General features: G+C 42.4%; 1 protein-coding gene across 10 annotated transcripts in view; it reads right to left on the bottom strand.

The window, feature by feature from the left end:
- LOC117395060 (GREB1-like protein) overlaps window positions 1-20,947 on the bottom strand; it is a 67,030-nt gene that overhangs the window by 3,132 nt on the left and 42,951 nt on the right. For 3 of the 10 annotated variants that reach the window (XM_033993910.3, XM_033993911.3, XM_059015655.1), the window contains exons 6-33: window positions 20,269-20,445; window positions 19,341-19,460; window positions 19,088-19,222; window positions 17,683-17,823; window positions 16,874-16,993; window positions 14,526-14,663; window positions 12,695-12,880; window positions 11,750-12,088; window positions 11,468-11,596; window positions 11,249-11,383; window positions 10,939-11,136; window positions 10,491-10,671; window positions 10,047-10,236; window positions 9,813-9,946; window positions 8,782-9,121; window positions 8,323-8,438; window positions 6,946-7,190; window positions 5,854-6,422; window positions 5,548-5,650; window positions 5,015-5,170; window positions 4,630-4,769; window positions 4,215-4,376; window positions 3,273-3,477; window positions 2,078-2,243; window positions 1,613-1,840; window positions 1,031-1,172; window positions 644-844; window positions 181-319 (exon numbers count right to left, since the gene is read on the bottom strand). In XM_033993910.3, the coding sequence (XP_033849801.3) occupies window positions 181-319; window positions 644-844; window positions 1,031-1,172; window positions 1,613-1,840; window positions 2,078-2,243; window positions 3,273-3,477; window positions 4,215-4,376; window positions 4,630-4,769; window positions 5,015-5,170; window positions 5,548-5,650; window positions 5,854-6,422; window positions 6,946-7,190; window positions 8,323-8,438; window positions 8,782-9,121; window positions 9,813-9,946; window positions 10,047-10,236; window positions 10,491-10,671; window positions 10,939-11,136; window positions 11,249-11,383; window positions 11,468-11,596; window positions 11,750-12,088; window positions 12,695-12,880; window positions 14,526-14,663; window positions 16,874-16,993; window positions 17,683-17,823; window positions 19,088-19,222; window positions 19,341-19,460; window positions 20,269-20,445 (5,235 nt within the window). Of the gene's footprint in view, window positions 1-180; window positions 320-560; window positions 845-1,030; window positions 1,173-1,612; window positions 1,841-2,077; window positions 2,244-3,272; window positions 3,478-4,214; window positions 4,377-4,629; window positions 4,770-5,014; window positions 5,171-5,547; window positions 5,651-5,853; window positions 6,423-6,945; window positions 7,191-8,322; window positions 8,439-8,781; window positions 9,122-9,812; window positions 9,947-10,046; window positions 10,237-10,490; window positions 10,672-10,938; window positions 11,137-11,248; window positions 11,384-11,467; window positions 11,597-11,749; window positions 12,089-12,694; window positions 12,881-14,525; window positions 14,664-16,873; window positions 16,994-17,682; window positions 17,824-19,087; window positions 19,223-19,340; window positions 19,461-20,268; window positions 20,446-20,947 lie in introns of those variants that run through there. The other 7 variants (XM_059015656.1, XM_059015657.1, XM_059015687.1 and 4 more) reach the window with 7 other exon arrangements.

The raw sequence follows: 20,947 nt of genomic DNA, 5'->3' as shown, positions 1-20,947 counted from the left end.
CTTGATGGTTTCCTTACAAAGCAGTGTAGCGTATTATCAAAGAAAATCCAAAACAAGCTGCTGATGGTTTAGAATCACATTTGAAAACAGAGTATTACAATCCTGCATAGTAACTTGGTTTTCTGCAGTAAATCAGCATAACAATATAAAAGATAGCTATTCTGACTGTGGGATCACTACCTTTAAGAAACTTGAATTTCTTGAGCAGGTCCGCAACCACAAAGGAGTCGCAGAGGTAGAGGAGCAGCCCACTGAACACCAGCCCCTTGTGGTTCAGGTTCACTGAGTGAGGCCGAGAGCTCATGTAACAGATCGACACCTGACACGGACACAAGACAGGACAATGTGTTAGTCAACAAAGGCACAAATAACTCAATAACTCAAATTCAACTTCAAGTTCCACTTGCAGAAGCCAGAATTTGTTTGTGAAAACTCTTTCAAGTTGTATCGGAAGACTCAGCAACTGTTAAAACATAAAAAATACTCACTTCTCCTTTAAATTAAGACCACAGTGTTCACAGATCATTTCTAAAATTGTAAAAAACATGAATTCTGTTTACCGCAGAAGTCAAGTGATTTGAGGGTTGTTACTTTGCAGCAGTAAGTGTAGTAGTGTAGGTAGGGCACTGCATTTCTTCCTCACCTCTGAGCTCACGTTCAGGTAGCAGTCAATGGCCAGAACTGGGCTCTTCTCATTGAAGATGGCCTTGGGGAAGAGTTTGTAGCTGCTGTGCTGGAGGAACTTCTCCAGCAGGAACTGGGCTGGAGCAGCTAGCAGCATGTGCTCACTGTCTGGGGCGCAGACATACTGCGAGGGGTTGATGGAGGTCAGGTTCTCAGACACCTGCAGGGAAGCACAACCCTTAGACTAAAACACGTAAGCACACAATTGCAAGCAATGGCTATCTGCAAAGATCACAAGTACATTAGTTCTCTAATTGATGATTAATTAACATTAACATACCATATTTGGAGCTTCAATACTTTTCAGTGCGGTCACAGCTAGGGAACAACAAGGGAAATTCCTTACCAAGATCTTGGGTTTAATGACAAAGTCCTTATGGCCTCCAAAAGGGATGTGCTTCTTCATGAGGCTGAAGTTGTTAAAGCGACAGATCAGCAGGCCGCTGCTATTAGCCCGCAGATTGAAGTCAACCTCCTCACAGAAATACCTGATGGGTCAAAGAAAAAAAGGGGTGGAGTGTGTCAGCACAGGGGTAATAATAACAACAATAATAAAAATAACAACTTTACATCCAATAGTAATGTATGCCAAACTGTCTGTAAATCCACTGATGGGTTCTGGTGGCGTGCATGATTGCGGGGCAGCAGTGTGGAGTAGTGGTTAGGGCTTGATCGGAGGGTTGTGGGTTCAATCCCCAGTGGGGGACACTGCTGTTGTACCCTTGAGCAAGGTACTTTACCTAGATTGCTCCTGTAAAAACCCAACTGTATAAATGGGTAATTGTATGTAAAAATAATGTGATATCTGTATAATGTGATATCTTGTAACAACTGTAAGTCGCCCTGGATAAGGGCGTCTGCTAAGAAATAAATAATAATAATAATAATAATAATAATAATAATAATAAATAACAAGTGTGCTGCTTACCTGTTGAGGTCATATTGAACATTCTGGGTCAGGTCAACGTTGAGCAAAACAAAGTCGTGGATGTGGCAGCGTGAGAAAGGGGCACCGGGCCTCTTGGCTGCCAGGTGGCAGCTCCATTTCCGGACACCACACATGGCGTACTGGGTGATCTTGGGAGTGGCCTCCATGTGCTGCAGGACTGTCTTTAAAGAGATGTTCTTGAAGCTGGGGGATGCATCTGCTGTTTGACTGTGTAAATGAATGAAAGGAAGAATGGATACTGTCATTTCATAATAGATAATGCTATATAACCATACTGCCTGACTGCACACTACTCACTGCCAGCAGGACTTCTTTTATTTTCCGATTATCAGTCCATATTCTAAAATCCTTTATAAATTATACAAGGATATCTACTAGATTTGGGACACTGCAAGGCTGATCTTTAACTGAACAAGGTGTACAAAAAACAACTTTATAAATGACCTGGTCTGCTCTTGAACATTGTGAGCGTTCCACAGAACGCTGGAGTCATCCATGATGAGGATGAAGGGCCAGACCTCCTGCCGCAGGACTCCCAGCTCCTCCAGTCGGTTTCGCTCCAGCTCCAGGTTATGGTAGGAGAGCTCCTTGATCATGAACCGAGCTGCTCCTGAACAGACACACCAGGTCAAACACTGAATTATTACTCAAGTCAATATACTAGGAGTTCATAAGAACGTACTAACATAGTACGGGAGTAACCAGAAGCCAGGATGCACATTATTGGTATTCAGAAAAAGTTAAAATTTTGTTATTAACAAAACTTAAAATAACTAGAGTTGCTAGCAACTATGAAGGCTTCCAAGCAGTTATCGTGAAATTTAAGCGCATTGGTTATTCTAGATGAATCGTGTCAATTTTGGCACAAATATGAGATTTTTGAAAATTTCCTGAAATTTTCATTAAATGTAAGATGGCTGCCACACCATGTGACCAAAGGCCGCCATATTGACCATGGCACAACATTCCATAGTCCTCTACATCTGTGTCAAATTTTGTGCATTTTGGTGCAGCCGATAAGAAGTTATAGGCAGTTTTATAGCCAGTTGCGTATGTTGATGATGTCATGCATCACGTTTCACCTTTAGGAGAGGTCAGAGGTCACGGGCGATGACATTTTTTCATAGAGCACATATGACTTCCTATACGTGTTCCATTATAATTATGACCCTGTCGGCACGCCCTAGGAGTTAGGCCATTGCTGCACTATCTGCTGCCATCGTCATAGTTCTACCTTAAGTTGTTTTTAACGGCAAGAGTTTTGAAAAATTCCCAAAATTTCCACGAGATCCAATATGGCGGTCGAACCATGTGACTTTTTCATTTGGGGACCCCAGTCTGGTTGTCCAGTCATAGGCATCTACTTACGTATGTGTTTTCATAACTCTGCGATGTTGTTTGTGCGGAAAAATAATAATAATAATAATAATAATAATAATAATAATAATAATAATAATAATAATAATAGGCTTCCCAGCCTTTGGCTTGGAAGCCTAATTAATAGTATCTGACACAAAGTGGTTGAGAAGTTGTTGAAGATGTTTCCTTATTAGCATCATAGAACCTTTAGTTGCAAACTACTTTGTACCCCAATACTACCACTTTTGTATGAATGAAGAGTGACATTATTGGTACTTACCTACACCGGAATTGTTGAACATCCCCGGCAGGACAAGCAGGATGTGGTTGGGCCAATACTTGCGATAAAGAGGCATCTCATACTCCTTGACTACCAGGACGTGAAGGTGACCAGCACCTTCTGTGGCATGGAATATGTTCAGCAGGCCATGCTCGTGACGTCCTGTCGTCGGTGTGAAGATGGGGCTCTTCAACACATCAGCATTCTGTCAATAATAAACTATCCATTAGCCATTTGCAAGAAAAGCCTTAAAAACTACATGATCACTTTGCTGCAACTCCACCTGACCACAGTTTTCCAAATGAGAATCAAACACCCTACATAGGAGAGGATATACCGGGAGAATGTTGGCCATTAGCACTGTTGCATTCAGAATGCTGGCCATTAGCACTGTTGCATTTAGAATGCTGGTCAATAGCACTGGTGCATTTAGAATGCTGGTCATTAGCACTGTTGCATTCAGAATGCTGGTTATTAGCACTGTTACATTCAGTTTGGTTTTGTAAAAAAGTTCCTGTTATATTTTGCACAATCCCTAAAGACAGGATTTCCAGAATTTCTTAACCATGCTGTCTCCCAGTTATAGATATTAAACGATTCCCATTTATGGAAACTCTCAGTGGGATACATTTTTTTTAACCTTATAAATCTTCCAATTCTTCATTGGGACAAACAGAATCACAGCTGGTAAAGCAGCTGAGGCTTCAAGGAAAGATGCTTTGAATATCACATCCATTGTTTTACACTGAACAGCACAGCTTACACAGAAGAAATGCAATGCTTGCTATGAAGGAAAGCCAGAACATACCTCTGTGGGTTTTACCATGCTTACCTGTGCTTTGTCATGCGTTCCCTATGCTGTAATACACTTTGCTATGCTTTTACTGTAGGAAAGTTTTCTAAGCCCCAGCTATGAGTGTTCACTGCAGTTCAAAGCCACACCTTATCAGAGACCAGGGGAAGCCGCATGCTCTCCAGCTGCCTCCCTTGCTGGCTGAAGACAAAGTAGTTCTCCTTGGATCTGGGAATGATAAAGTGAAGCTGGACCTCGCCGCCCAACATGGAGGATGAAAAAGTGAATGCGTGGAGTGTAGTGTCAGACAACTGTGAACAGAACAAGGTAGAAGCATTCAGTAAAGATTCACTTTAAATCTCAAAGAAAAGCTCATATTCACTTAAAAACTTCATGACTCTAAATGTTCAGTTTCTATGTAGGTTATCAGATATTTGTCTATTTTGTTTAACAGTAGGTTTTATCTATCTGTTGGATTTTTTAATTAAATAATTACATTAATATTAATTTAAAAAAAAAATACCATATTATGAATGTACACTGATATTCTGCAGAGTAACTGACCTGTGTTGCTGGGCTGACTTCTGTGTAATGGTGACACTGTTCACAGTGATGGAAAGTATTGTGGGCAGCATACTTGGTTAACATTATAGAGACTGTCTCCCGCTTGGCAGATACCTCAAACTTTATTTCTTTATTATAACCTGTTAAAAAAAAAACAAAAAAAAAACACACATATTTATTTATTTATTTATTTATTTATTTTCTGAAAATTAAAACACTGGGTGCAACAGGCTTCAGAGGTATCTGTTGAGTCTATTTATAAAACCCTACATTAATCTTTTATCATTCATCCTTTATCACCCAAACAGTAAGTTTGTCAAATGCACATATACTATTATACTATGCTACTTGTAACCGAGCAGCTGCGATTTCGTTTCAAGCTGACCTTGCAGAGACTTGGTCGGTTTCTCTGTGTACACAGGACTGGTGTGACGGGACTTTGGATCATGGGGGCGAAGGTCAAAGGGCATATTGCTGATGACTTCAATGTCTGGCCACTGATCGTTGGATGGTTGGGTTAATTCGCTGCTTTCGGAGATATCTGAAAACAATTCAAATTGAAAACATGGAAGAAAAAAATAATTGTTGTACGCATCAGCAGTGTGGAGTAGTGGTTAGGGCTCTGGACTCTTGACCGGAGGGTCGTGGGTTCAATCCCAGGTGGGGGACACTGCTGCTGTACCCCTTGAGCAAGGTACTTTACCTAGATTGCTCCTGTAAAAACCCAACTGTATAAATGGGTAATTGTTTGTAAAAAAAATAAAAAAATAATGTGATATCTTGTAACAATTGGAAGTCGCCCTGGATAAGGGCGTCTGCTAAGAAATAAATAATAATAATTAGCTTTTTTACCAAATATTCTTGCTCTGAAAAGTCAGTGCAGTTACTGTACACGCTTACGAAAGCAACTCCACTCACCCTCATCAACCTCCTCCTCATTGTACACGTCTACTTCCAGCAGGCGGATCAGCATGCGGAACAGAATCCGCAGGAACTGCAGGTACGCTCCCGTCTTCCCCACCTGAAGCACAACCCATAGTCTTAGCAAGTTGCCTTTGGAACACTCCGTACAAAGGGGCGAAAAGTCCCTGTTGATTTTGCAGGGCCTCTGGGGGTGGGATTTAGCTTTGTGAGCTAAATAATGTCTAAAACAAAGTTTTCAATGTACATCACGAACATATCCTGTATCTATCTGCTGTAACTATTTCTGGGAGGTTAACTCACCTGTGGCGGCCCAGTCAGCAATAAACGACGTGGGTGGAAGCCGATGGCTTCTTGCCCGACCTGGTTGCTGCAGTCGGCATGGTGCTGTCGGGCGCTGGTCCACTGGCGGTAGTAGAGGGACTGCTCCTCTGTGCTGAGGCCCCTATGGAAGCGGGGCCGCAGGTGGCTGCTCCAGGATACATCGGCGTGGGGCAGCAGAGAGGACGAGTGCAGCTGGCCGGCGCTCTCGCTGCCCAGCAGGTTGTAGGCTGCCCGGGACAGGATGACGGTGCGAGGCTGGGCAGCTGGGGGGCTCCAGCTCTCGCGTGTGGACTGGCTAGGCCTCCGGGAGTTGTTGGAGGAGGAGGAGGAGGATGTGGAGGCACTACAGGAGGAAGGCTGGGGGACTGAGCCACTGCTGCTGGCTGGCTGGTTGCCCTGCGAGTCACACTCCTGCTTCATGCCTGTCCGAGAGGCCCCCTCCTCAGCAGAACTGCTGGTCATGTTCTGAAAGGTGAGAAAGGAGGAGGTCTTCTGGGAGCTGTCCATAGCACTTGAAGAGCTCACCCCATTCTCTGTGATGGAGCCTACTATGGGAATAAAAGGCCACATTATTATTAATTTAATGTACACACTGTTCCTCTATTTTAAAGAGAGATTAAAAGCGTAAACCAAATGAGGTGAGTTAATGTTTTTTTTAAGTTTGTTCTGTGTATTCAGAAGCATCATTTTGATTGGGTAGAAAAATAAAATCTCCATGGCAACATCCTGAGATATTGGCAGACAACAATATAAGACCAGATCAGAAATAGTTTCTAAGGACATGCAATAATATAATGTGAAGTAAAAGATAAAATTGAAACAGACATGTCAACAAGACTGGGTCATTCTCAGCCATAGCTCAATTACTCCGTATTCACATCTCGGCGAAAGATAAGTATCGACATAGAAAGGTTATTATTCAAAGACAATTAAAACAAGGTTTGCTGTAGGGTTAGGTGGCTGGTACAGCGCGTTATTGTACTCCCTTGGGTTTCAGCCCACATTCAAAGCTTTTGGAACCCAAGCAGCACATCTAGCAGACCCACTTCTTGTGCTGTGAGAGTGGCTGACCTGAGGTTCCAGTGACTGCGCTGCCATTGCTCTGCGGTCTCTCCAGGTCGATGTGCAGCTCCTCTGAGTCATTCTCACTGCTGTTGGCTTTTTCCTGATCTTGCTCTGGCAGGACCATGGCCCCCAAGGGCTCCTGGGCAGCCAGCCGTGATGTGTAACTGCACGCCAGCCCAATCTCCTGCTCCAAGGCTGTGCGCGTTAGGTAGCTTGAGTCGATTAGCCTCAGGTCACAGTACTTCAGGGACCTGCACAGCAAAGGACACATTTTAGATATAGATGTTTCTTTCCTCAGATTTACAGCTACAAAATGGAAGCTACAACTCCAATGTGTGCTACCAATAGCCCTTTTCTACTTGCACATCCAAACCCTGACAGCACCAGGCCCTCACCCTACATGTGTTTTTTTTTTTTTATTTAGCAGACACCTTTATCCAAAGTGACTTACAGAGACTAGGGTGTGTGAACTTTGCATCAGCTGCAGAGTCACTTACAACAGCATCTCACCCGAAAGACGGAGCACAAGGAGGTTAAGTGACTTGCTCAGGGTCACACAGTGAGTGAGTTGGGATTTGAACCGGGGATCTCCTGGGTACAAGCTCTTTTCTTTAACCACTGGACCACACAGCCTCCCAGGATTATACCATGTAACAAAATTTGACTTTCAGCTAAAAGTTGGGGTGGGGTGGCAATCGTTCAAACCAGGGCGTCGACTCGGCAGAATCCGGTAATTGTATTTTAACTGAATTGTGTGGTGGTGTCTTTCTGTACCATTTGCCATTCAAATGATCACCCATGATATCCACTGATATTGTTAACCACATTGCATCATAAAGGAACTTGATAGCCCCAAGAAAAGTTGAGAAATATAACCAGAGCTTTCTGACGCTCCATTGCTTTCTATTACACTTTCATGAGCTGGAAAGGTAATGTGTGCTAACTAAAGAGGATCCTTTTTCTCAAATAAAAGTAAAATATCATGAACTGTGACAAAAATGGTGTTGACAGTACTTTTGCAGGAAGGCATGTGAATATTTCAAGCTTCATCAAAAAGAACACACTGCCCTCGACACCCCTTTCCAAAGCATGCTTTGTACGCGTTCCGAAAATGTCGATCATTTCGGATGGCCCTTAATATATGAAGAACAAAAACAAAGAAAAACACAACCATAAGCTCTGGATCCACCATTCAGAGCTCAAATACAGCGTCTCTTAATACCACATCATCTACATGCGACTCGAGACATTCATTGTAACGTCAGTTGCACAGCTCAGGCTCCGTAGTGCAAAAACAGCCAGGCTCCTCCTAAGCCATGCCAGGCTGGCTCAGAGCGGGTCTGGCTTGATTGTACAGCAGAAAAGAGGTATAAATGTCAGGACCTGGGAAATGTTTCCCCGAGTGGGTCTTTTCCAGTCAGAATCACAATGCATGGCAGTCCCTCCAGGTCCTCATAGGTGCGGGGAACCCAGTCTTCACTTTCACTGCCTCTCCACGCCTGCAATAACGCAACAAATACCGTGTTCAGACACACACTTGGAATTCAAATGGATCCGAAAAAATAGGAAAGAACACAGCCTAGTTTCCAAGTATTCCTGAAAAGTATAACATACAAACATATTTAAAATTATCCTGCATTGAGGACACCGATACGCATATCAACATTTAACATTATATGAAAATGTTCATTAAAACCCTGGTATTTCAGAACAGATATTGCATATAAAATAACCAACAACTATTCTTCAAATATTGCTCCAGTCTATAAAGACCCACAGCACTTTTTTTTATCCTTATTGTCATTAGTTCGTGACACCCCTCTGTGAACAGTAAGGCCTTACCTTGAGCCTAGTAATGAAGTGCTTGGTGAGGCAGAGCTCGGAGGAGGGGCTGCCCAGGATGACCTCAAAGCGGTACTGGAGACCCAGCTTGTCACGGATCTCCTCCAGCCTCTCCCTGGCCAGCATGGCCAGCTGCAGCGAGGGCACACGGATAATGAGCATGTGGCCCCGGCCGCTCTTGTCCCTGCCCGGCATGCCGATTAGGTCATCTAAGATACCCAGGGTCTCGGGCGTCGTGTGGTCCCGCAGGGAGGTCATGGAGGTCAGGGCCATCATGGCCTCAGTGTACTGCTGGATGAGAAGGTAGCTGCGAATCACCATACTGTGCAGCCGTGGGTACCTGCAAAGGACATCGAGAGCATTGATTATTACATATTGTGTGTCTGCCAACCCTTGCATAAAACTCTGAGGAGAAATCCCAGGACAAATAATTTGGATAAATTATGTGTAGATTATATAGAAGATGAAGCCTTCAGCATTGTGAGCTCAATTAAGATGTTGGTTTTTTAGCTACAGTCATTTTTATTGAAATCAAAAACTAAGCTCCAGAGGTTTGGACAATTAAGCTCAATGACTGAGCTCAATGGGTCACAACAAGCTGCATTTTTGACATGATAAATGTCTATGAATGTTTAAATATTAGACAAATGGCTACCAACACATGGTAGTACCCATGAAAAGCTGTGTCACCATGACCTACATTTTCCTTCAACTTGTGATTAATAATTCACAGTGCTGACAATATGTAGCGTGCATTAGTTCTTGTACAAATGTACAAATCCCACTAACTCGCATTTTCTCAGAATGCAGATAAACCTCTTGCAACATATGTCCATGAAAAGTCTGAGGTCGGGGTTTACCCAAAGTTTAGTCATTTTACCCTCTTCCACAGGGCTATATCACCCCAGGGCTATACCACCCCAGTGCAAAGCAGTTATATTTGCTGCTATGTGTAACTAGGCTAAATCGTACGTACTTAAATCTGGTAACTGTTACTAAAAAGGCAATATTTGAAAATGTAGTCCATTTACCTCTCCAAAAGGGTGTTCACCATTTTTTCAAAGGCATCGTCGCATCTCAGAACAGGGCTCACTATGCCCCACCGCAGGGACCTGCTGTAGTCGTTCAGACCAAAATACACCTGCTCCTCTGCACCAGACTCCTCCTGTCAGACAGAAAGACAGGAGAATCACAAATCGGCACATCAGGAAGGCATACAACAAGGTTGACTTCCGGTTTAAAGAGGAGGGCAGGGCTGCACTTACGTTGCTCTCGCGCAGTGGCCAGTGCACCTCGTTGTAAACGCTAATCCGGGACTGCTGTGTCTGCAGGGTGAAAGGGAAGGAGCTGACCTGCAGGACCAGGAGATTCATCGACTCCAGAGTCTCCCTGCAGTTAATGACGCGGTCAGCCAAGCCCTGCAGCTCTCCATGCGACACTGACCCCGAGATCAAGCTGGGGGAGAACGGAAACAACAAATTAGCCAAACACACACACTGCTGACTTGTGCCTTAAGCTCAGGCAGTGATCTTGTTTTTGCTGCAAGTTGCAGGTCTGAGTGCTCTTGTGTCGTATTGAAGTTTTGTTCTGTGTGTATAACGTAGAACAGCTTCTGCACAGATATCAGTAGACACTGTTGTAGTCTATTGTTAACCGTTTGTAGTTACAGGATAACTACAGTTGGCAGAACATTCCTTACAAAATTGTACCTGGTCAAATCGACGTGGGAATTGTCGTGAATCAGGACAAACAGGGTATACGGATTCTGCTTGACTTTCCTCATGAAGGCCTCAAACTTGCTGTGAACATCGTTGTCTAACCGGACAACACATTTTTCTGCTTTCTGGTGGATGGTGGCTGCTTCCTCGAGACCCAGATCCACCAGAACTCCTAGAGAACAGCACAGGAGAAAAGGCAAGAGGTCAAGAAACGTTTCAGAACTTCTTACTGGAGAAGTGCTGGCAGACCGTTAAAGTCCCACCGGTTTTGTCTCTTTTGCTGCTTACATGGGTAAGTAGATCAAGTTATTAGTTCACTAAACCACCCAGTCCCCGCCCAAAAAAAGAGGTCAGGTTCCTGAGGGAGGGTGAATGTAAATTTTGAACACAGTGTATAAAATATATGTATCACCCAAACTGTATCACTCTTTCTGCTTACCTGATTGTCTGACTCGCTGTGCAGTCTGGTGGAAGAGGACCTCGGAGGGAGGCACCAGGATCATGAAGTCCACTTTGCAGAAGCGGCCCAGGTCCAAGCTCTGGCTGCCCGAGTCAGCTATGGAGCACACCTGGGATAAAAGCTTGCGGGCTACATTCAGCTGTGGAGCGTAGATCTGGAACACTTCATTGCCAATGCCTGGAGAAACACGACAGGACTTTACTAAATGATTCATTACTGGATTGGAATTCAACACCATTTACAAAACATGTTTAAGTTGGAGAAAGAAAAACTTTCAGCCAGGTCTTACCCGTGTCCTGCATTGGCACCATGGCAGCAGCTTCCTGCGACTGAACGCAGTCGTGAACACCGCCTCGGAAAGGCACAATAACCTTATCGCCTCTCCTCTGCTGAAGCCGCTCCAGCTGCTTGTCTAAATTATCTCCTGGAATACAGAAAAAAAAGAATATCTGCGCCCAGACTTATTCAAAGAGCAAAAGTAAAGTAAAAAAAAAAGGCTTTGACTTACCTAACGAGGTTGTTTTGAAATGCGAAGCGAGGATGCTGACTTTCCCGGTGATCAGCTCATAACTGATCTCTTTCAAGAACTCGCTAGTGGTGAGTGTGCTCTCTGCGAGTGCCCTCGACTGATACTGACCTGGATTTAGACAGAGAGAAAGGGTCCGGAAAAACACCATTTACTAAAAGGGAAAAAAATGACCCTTTTTTCAGCATGTATATTTCAACTGCCAAGCATTCACTTTTAATGGTTCAAATCATATATTTTTTTATAAGCCTGTTCGGCACCTACCCAGGACCAGCACACAGAACTCGTTTCCTCGCATCTTGGAGGTGCAGATTACAACAACATAGTCAGGCAGGCGCTGCTGAGGCGGGATCTCGCTAAGGGAACGAAGCGTCTCTGAAATGCCCTCCCCTAGGGAGTTGAGAGTTACGAGGACGTGCACAGAATCTCTGGAGACGCTGGCGGTGAGGCGTGCCAGCCAGGGCAGCTGAGCCTGAGAGACGGAGTAGCAGGAGGGGAGGCCGGTGCTGGGCAGCAGGGACGAGCGCTCCTGCAGGAGTAGCCCCTGCGTGGCCTTCAGGACGATCTGCTCAAACTCCTCCCGCAGTGGGATCTGATCCGAGCCTGCAAACAACAGCAAACAAACCAGCTGAAGAAGAGATTTATTCTTCTAAATATTTTAATGCAACTCAGGTAACATGGTGATATAAACAACACTTTACAGGAGTCGGGACAAGTGTCTAGTTTCAAGTTTTAAAGGTGTGGTTAAAGAGTATTGTTCATTAATAATTTGGGATTTTTTATTATTATATTACTGTGTATCAGGTGCTTTAAAATGGCTGAGAGAATAGAAGTGAGAGCATACAAATACGCAACTAAGGTGGTGTCACTAACCACACCTTCTATTGATGAATGCCTAAAAATAGCCATGGAGCTTACAGGATTGTCATTAGAGGAAGTGGGAGATGGCAAATAACTTTGGGGAAGAAGAATAAAAAAAACATTGCAAGCCCTGACAAAATTTCTAGCAGCTAAAAGCGGAAACAAACTGTTTTAATCCTGCCTAAGACTTCCAGTCCATAAGCAAGATCATGAAACCCAAAACCCAAAGCATTGTGAGATATTAAACAAGTCTGTTAATCCAGACTGCCTTCTTCTGTAGTAAAGACCAACATCGCTGGTTGTATGGGGGGCATTATCCATTGAGGCTTTGCAGTGCTCGCTACTTACCTAATCTAACCAGATACTGCAGGGTCAATAAGATCATACTCTCCACACTCAGTAACTGGCTGCTAGCCATGCCGAGCTTCTCCAAAGTCTTGCCATTCAGCTGGGGGTTCTTGTAGCAGTTCACCAGTAGTGGGCTAACCACTATATCTCCCACGTTGCCATAGAAATACGGTAAAGTGCCATAACCTGAATTAAAACAAAATGACACGAAACAGCTGTTAATCACAGCCCTGCACATTCACCTTTAATCTTCCTCCGAACAGCAACAGCTCCATTCCACTGGCCGCAGACACAGTCTTAAGGAGTGTAGCGGGTGCTACCTGTTAAGTGAGTTTCATCACTGAGAGAATGTGGCAGGTGTAATTGATTAACTGCATTCAATTGGATAAATCGTTTCACCTCGTTACCATTTAAAGGGCCGTGTAAACTGAGACACGGGAGATGCAAGGCTTCATGCGTTTGTTTGTGAGCATGCCCCGTGAATGGAGGTAGTATAATCGTTTTTAGCTTTCTTTTGGTCTAAACTGTTGCGTGCAGTTTATATAGCTGTTAAGCAGTCTGTGGTTGTAATCAACCTGTACCTGCTGTGTGAAAACTTTGGGCTGATGTGGTATTTGACAGTCCTTATGGGAGTTAATCTTATAAACGTTTTGAGTTGAGTTGTGTGCGTCTGTATTCCCGGAGCCTTGCACGCTGCCCGTTAGGAAGGAAAATGTGCACTTGCTTAGCTTAGGCTACTTAAAGGGGATTGATTGGTGTTATATTGGGTTAGAGTGAACTCGAGTAATTCAGTGCTTACTATATTACCCCATGCTAATCTGTATTCTCATTGAATGAGAGTAATACTGGTAACAATGTTACTGGAGAGTGATCGGCTGTATTGTGGGTTATTTTTGTTTGGGTGAATTATTATTATTTTGTGTGATATTCATTTGGTTTGGAGTGTACCAGTTATTTGGTTGTAGTATTATGTTTAATTCTTTAGTGTACTAATTACTTGTTTTACCACAATTGTCCTGATTCTATGAGCTGTCTGTTTAACTGTACAATTTTCTGTATGAAATTCAATCTTCAACTGTTTCATTGATGCTAATTGTATTTGCACTGAATTCAGTTTCTAATTATCCCATTGCTGGTAATTGTAGCCTACCTGTTTTGAAACCTGATTTTTGATTATTTCATTGATGTTAATTGTAATATACTCTTGTTACTTGCCTGCTATTGTGAGTTCTGTATTTTAATCATGCATGTGATCTTTTAACAGAACCCGTGTTTCATAAATAAAGTGTTATACTTTTATCTCTTGTTTGTCGCTCCTTGTCTTTTTCCAATATAGTGTTTTAATTGCCCTATATAACGAACCTGTGTATTTTGAGTGATCTGGTAAATTCTGAAGGCGTAATACCTTCAGTGGCGTAGTCTGGCTTCAGGGTTAATTGGTATACATGGTTTCCAATTGCCACTCTCTAAAGACCCCTTCACCCCACACTTGCTATAGGAGGATGACAAATACTATTTATATTGTATTTTTTTTTTCTCCAGGCAGAAAGTTCTTCTGGAGATTGGCTGTAAAATGTAAAGGAAAGGAGAGCAGAAGAGTTTTGACATTCTTGTTGCTACTTTAAAGGGGATTTTAAACTGAAGAAGAATTCTTAGGCAACTCCCACCCATAAACACACATGCTATCTAGAACCTGTTTTTTTTTTTTTTTTACAAAATTGAAAAATGGTTTACTATAAAAATAATATTAATACATGACATGTTTGGGGGGACCTGGGGTGAAGAAGTCAATGTGAGAACCTGAAGTGTAAAAGTTAATTCACACTCTTACCAATGAGAATAACTGGTCTGACTCCCGAGCTGTTGAGCAGATTCTCAGGTACAATCACAGTCTCTGCTGCGGGAATGGCCTGAGGCTGCAAGACCCCAGACACCATGGGTTGAGGAGCAGGGGCCGACAACAGTGGCTCTGCGAGGACAACAAAAACACAGGAAAACAATGCTAGTGAGCTAGAAAGTCCTGATCATCACAGTATAAATAAATGATGGCATAAATATTATAATGCAGTGGAAGGGTCCCTTTGATCAATGAATCTACTTATACTTCCCTGTGAGGTGTGGTGATTAGGATAATTATCAGAAGAGGAGTCTTATAAAACATTTCCTGAGTCAATAATGGGATTAAAAGCATATCTTACAAGGGCCCATCAGCGTTTATCTTATGCTTTTTAAAAATCTGAATACACTGTGATGTTTAGAAGAAAAAAAAGCATTTTCTGCTAGTCCTGGCAAATGTTCCCAAGTAAAAGTGGTGAAAAAATAAATAAATAAATACTTATTGTCTTGCAAAATCTACATTTCTCTGAATGTACAAAAACTGTGCCTCAGATTGTGTGTCAAGCCAATGAAATGTAGGAAGGAGTGGATAGATAAAATGGGAGCCATTTGGGACCTGAGATTTTAAAAACAATAGAATAAAAAACTGTTACAAGACAAACGAGAGCCAGTGTTATGTATACATCCACACACACAAACCCGAGTAATCAAGGCCCCTAGATAGACCTGAGTGCTATTGCTTATGCCAGTGGTTTTCAACCTGTGGTACGCGTACCTTTACTGGTATGCGACAGGCTTGCCGCTGGTACGCATCGACAGTTCTTTTATGACGATATGATTCCTCAAAACACAATGCTCCCTCAATTGCACCATCGTAATGTATCAATCTGTTTGTACTACTGAATCACAGAGAAATGATAAATTATGATGCATGGCTCCAGTCTGTTACAAATGCAACAACAAAAAACTATTTTAACACCTGTTTTTTAGGGGTCATAGACAAAAATGTCCAATAAACCAATGTTATCTTTCGCCAATCAAATCGTAGAGTGACTAAATTTTTTGAGTCAACACGTCTGTTGCGTCTTGCATCCCAGATACAATAGACTTAGTTACATTGTTTACCGTCAGCAGTTTAAGTATGATTTAATTGCACAATTGATTCCAGACGACCTGATAATATCTCTTCAGCCAAAGAAGCAGGAACAGTAATTTATGAGCACCGTTACCATTATGTAAAACAGTATTAAGCGTCAGTTTTGTACTAAAGCAGGGAAAACCAAGTTTATTTCTCAAACTGACCATTTAAAAAATGTGGCAGCAGCAGCAGAACACACAGAAATACTGTAATTAGGAAGTGTACTATGTACTGCAGCTTACGTGATTGCAGTAAACAAACAACCAAAAAAAACGCCATTTACTAAATTTAGCTCTCACATATATTTTCATTCGCACAATGTGCTTGCTGTGGTGTATTTAAAATCGTAAATATAGCAGAATTAACTCACTGTAATTTAAACTTGTTTTTAGTGAAGAATAAAAGGTAAACCATGAGAGCTGTCTGTGTTGCATGCTGTCAGATCAGGACGTCACTAACACGGAGCATGGCAGCTGCAGCATGCTGTCTCCATATTACTGTACAACTCTACACAATTAAAGGTGCAGTCACCAATTCCATACACAACACTTGCAAAATATTAAAAATATAAATATGCGGAGTTCATGAACAGATTAACCATTCAGCAGAATGAGGCAACAAACAAGCGAGTACAGACACAAACCTGGTTGTAATGGGGTAGGTCTTAAGATTACATAGTTACTGGTACACCTGGTGGTCCCTGCTGGAAACACTGGTAATTGAAATGAAAAGGTTTAAAACCACTGGCTTATACCACTGTTAGTTCGCATCTTACATTGAAGTGATTGTGAACAGAGTTGTTCTCTCATTATCCCGAAATCCCTTGAGACCAATGTGACTTAAATTTGCTGCTGTACTCAAAAATGACCTAGTTTCCATGGAAACCCCTAGCCACAACCAAAAGCAACACAGAATAGGGAGTTTTTTTTGTGCCAACAGCACTGTAGTTGACCAATTATCCAAGTTATTAACATAGGGACCCTCTGGCTTGAGAGGTCACAGGTTCAATACCTGCCCAGGTCAAGCACATCTGTACATATAAAATGAGCATTAGGAGGACTGAGGGTAGGTAAGCTTTATTTATATTTGAATTACTCGGTTCAACAGCTTGCCGGATGGGCAAACATGTGGTCTCAGCAGCGTAAGCCCTACAGAGCTGGAACACTGGAAAGTGTTGTAATAGAGTGGCTCCCATGTGGCATTACCTGATGATCGGGCTACAGGGTGGATTGCAGGAACAGGGACCGCTGCAGCAGGAATCGGCACTGGAGATCCAGGGTACCAGCTGCGATGCCTTTTCTTAGGAGGTCCGGAGCTCATTGCTGCTGGGAAGCAATGAGGTGGGAGAAAGAGTTAGAGAACTGCTTAGATAAAAAACAAACATATGTGTATATATATATATATATATATATATATATATATATATATATTTATATATTTTTTAATAATTTAATCATTGCCAATTATTTTTTATTATTTTCTCCCCAATTTGAAATGACCAATTATTTTCAGGCTCAGCTCACCGCTACCACCCCTGCACTGACTCGGGAGGGCGAAGACGAACACACGCTATCCTCCGAAGCATGTGCCGTCAGTCGACTGCTTTTTTTCACACTGCGGTCTCACCATGCAGCCACCCAAGAGCTACAGCGTCGGAGGACAACGCAGCTCTCAGGCAGCTTACAGGCAAGCCCGCAGGCGCCCGGCCAGACTACAGGGGTCGCTGGTGCGCGGTGAGCCGAGGACACCCTGGCCGACCTAACCTTCCCTCCCCCCGGGCGGCGTGCGGCCAATTGAGCGCCGCCCCCTGGAAGCTCCCGTCCTCAGTCGGCAAAGGAATAGCCTGGACCCAAACTCGCGACGTCCAGACTATAGGGCACATCCTGCACTCCACGCGGAGCGCCTTTACTGGATGCGCCACTCGGGAGCCCCCCAAAACATATGTATATTAATACTAATTACACTATATTAAATAAGTGCACAATAGGCTACACTCGAAAAGGGGAAGGCTCACCTGGGTCTGCAGCGCTGTAGCCAGGACTGTGTGAGGTGGAATGAGCTGCCAATTGAGGAGGTTGTGATGAGATGGACATGCCAGCCTTTCCGCTTTTACTCAACCCGTTAGCAGAGCCATTAGCACGTGCTGCAGCAGGAGCTGAACACACACACACAGGAACTGATTCATACATTCTTTTTTTACTTTGTAAGCAAAAAAAAACTAAGTAAACAATTCATAATGAATGTCAATTCAATTGTATTTATTTGTATAGTGCCTTTCATACCTAAGTATCTCAAAGCACTTTACATGTCGGTTAAAACAGAAAGAAGTCTACAGTAAAATAGTAAAAATTACAAAATAACAATACATAATTATAATAACAACAACCTCAATATCGTGATGGAAATGTACAGATCAAACGGCTTCAAAGCAGGTAACTGGAATAGCTGGTTAAATGGAGGGAAAGGGCATTTACTGCTTTTTTATTACTATTTAAAAAAAAGAATAAAAAAGCATACCAACATTCTTATAGCAATTTAGAATCTAGCATTGGTATTTGCACCATGGTAGTTTATCTAATTAAAGACACAAAAATCCCTACATTTATAGAAAAGCTAACAGAAAAACACATGCAGGTATTCCATTGTATAATTACATAGAAGAATTAATTGACATTGGAAGTAAGGAACACAAGAAATCTTTAAAAATGCCTGCTGATTGATTGATTGCTTTGTGGTAAGAGACAATCGATTAGGGACTACTGCTGTTTCTTATGTTTACTATTGATTGGGAACTGTTAAGTTGACTGCATCTGTCTTCTGTTGATGACCTGGCTTGTCAATAGGACTCTCTTGGAAATAGCAGGTGCAGATCAAGGGAAACAGCCTTGAGAATCCATTAAAGTCATTATGAATGGCTTTTGGTGTTGCTAGGCAGCAACCAAGTGCTTCCACGACCCGACAACCATCATCGATTACAAAATTGTTTTTACAAAGAAGAGCTTGAAAAGAGGGCTTCCGGCAGCACTTTGCTGTTATACAATATATAAAAGGCCCTGTTTGTTTTCTACACAGACAAATAATGTTAACTGAGCTTAAGTCGGTAAACAAGGATTACAGCAAGGTATGGTCAATGCAAGAGCAAGACAGGGCTAAATTCTCATAGCTATTTACTCCAAATCGTTATCAGTGCATTTTTGGTCTGAAAGTAAAAAAACGTAATTTGCATTTCTAAATAAACAATTTTAGACAAACCACAAGCCCCTACATTAAATGTCAGAGTTGTTTATTTCTGTGTTGGTAACATTATTGGGTGCATTTCTGCTATCTGAAAAAACTGTTCTAATAGCAATTTGGAGTAAATGGCTTTCAGAATCTAACTTATAATGTATCATGGAAAGCTTACGAGTAAGGAGTCTAACCTGTGGCTTGATTCTTTGTCACAAGCTGCGAGGACACAGCTGGAGGTTTCGCAAGGCTGCGATCTCTGGACATGTCCAAACTTCCATACAAGCTGACCGTGGAGGACGTCTGTGTCCGACTGGATGGAGAGTCTGCTGTAAGAGAGTCCCTGTTGTCAGGACAGTGTATTTGGTGTCTTTCCTGTATGGAAATGCTGGCAGTTTATATATGTGATCCATATCTTGATCTATCCAGATCCACATAAAAACACACCTGTGTGAATGAAGGACGAACTGCAGCCGTTACTTCCTCCGTTTTCTTGACTCATAGTTGGGGACCTTGAAGAACTTGGTTTAACAAATGACAAGCCTGCTGACTGTCTTGTTTTACATTCTAATGACGAAAAAGTGATAATTAATTATATATATAGTTAAATGCTTAGTTATTACATACATCTGTCTACATGTATTTCTATGTTAAGAAATCTGTAGTTGGGGCTCCCGAGTGGCACATCCAGTAAAGCACTTGCGTAGAGTGCAGGATGTGCCCTATAGTCTGGACGTCACGAGTTCGAATCCAGGCTATTCCACAGCCGACCGAGGACGGAGCTCCCAGGGGACTGCGCTCAATTGGCCGAGCGTCGCCCGGGGGAGTGAGGGTTAGGTCGGCCAGGGTGTTCTCGGCTCACAACGCACCAGCGACCCCTGTAGTCTGGCCGGGCGCCTGCGGGCTTGTCTGTAAGCTGTCCGAGAGCTGCGTTGTCCTCCGACGCTGTAGCTCTTGGGTGGCTGCATGGTGAGTCCGCAGTGTGAAAAAAAGCGGTCAGCTGACAGCACACGCTTCGGAGGACAATGTGTGTCGGTCTTCACCCTCCCGAGACAGCGCAGGGGTGGTAGCGGTGAGCTGAGCATAATAAAATAATTGGCCATTCGAAATTGGGAGAAAATAATAAAAATAATTGGCAACGACTAAATTTATAAAAAAAAAAAAAAGTGTAGTTTATTAGTATACCAGTACCCATATTATTACTGTGGAACTGTATTTTAAAGTAAAAAGGATATTAGACAGCCACGTAAGTGAGTATGATTTTTTTTGTGATATTTAGCCAACTTTATACTACTTGTTACGATTTAGCAGTATGCAAAAAAAAAAATATGCAAGCAGGTGGGCGCAAGGACACTTTGCAGAGCGATGTCAATACCTTTCCAGATGATGAGCGGTCCTTTAGACAAAGCACCCTGAGAGTTCTTCACCAGGTAATACTTTAAGTGCTTCTGCTTCTTTGGCTGGGTGGCCAGTTTAAGGTTGATGTGGTTTGAAAACTCTGTGAAGTAGCGGAATCCTTTCTCTCCACAGCCTACACAATTTCCTGAAAATCCTGTTTAAAATAAAATAATAATATAAAAAATTAACGCACGTTTTTATAACCTACTTTAATGATATAGAGATCCTAATACTGTTGCTCTAAAAGTTGATTTATTGGGGACCTCATTTCAAGGTATTTTTATTTGTATGCAGTAAAGTGAGTAAGAGGGCCAATAGGTCTAATCCCCCCAGCTGGATAAATACAAAGAATCACATCTGTCATTATATCTGAACTATCAGCTGATCAATATTAAAAAGGCAGCGTTTATTGGGATAAAACATTAATGGCCTATTTCTTATTTTTACCCGACAACTACACAGCATTTTAATATTTAATCTCTGCTTCATAAGTAAGTCCCAGTTTACCTGACCAATGATTGTTAATAATTAAGTGAACTAGAATGGTTTTGTATTTTTTATTTTTTATTTGCATAGTTGATTAATATTTAAACATAATAACCAGAGATTATGTAACAAAGGGAACCATTTGACATCAATGCCCATCAAAGACTCAC

Source organism: Acipenser ruthenus, chromosome 3 (genome assembly GCF_902713425.1).
Source record: "Acipenser ruthenus chromosome 3, fAciRut3.2 maternal haplotype, whole genome shotgun sequence".
NCBI classification, from domain to species: Eukaryota; Metazoa; Chordata; class Actinopteri; order Acipenseriformes; family Acipenseridae; genus Acipenser; species Acipenser ruthenus.
Note: the sequence above shows the minus strand (reverse complement) of the source record. Positions and strands in the feature narration are given on the sequence as shown.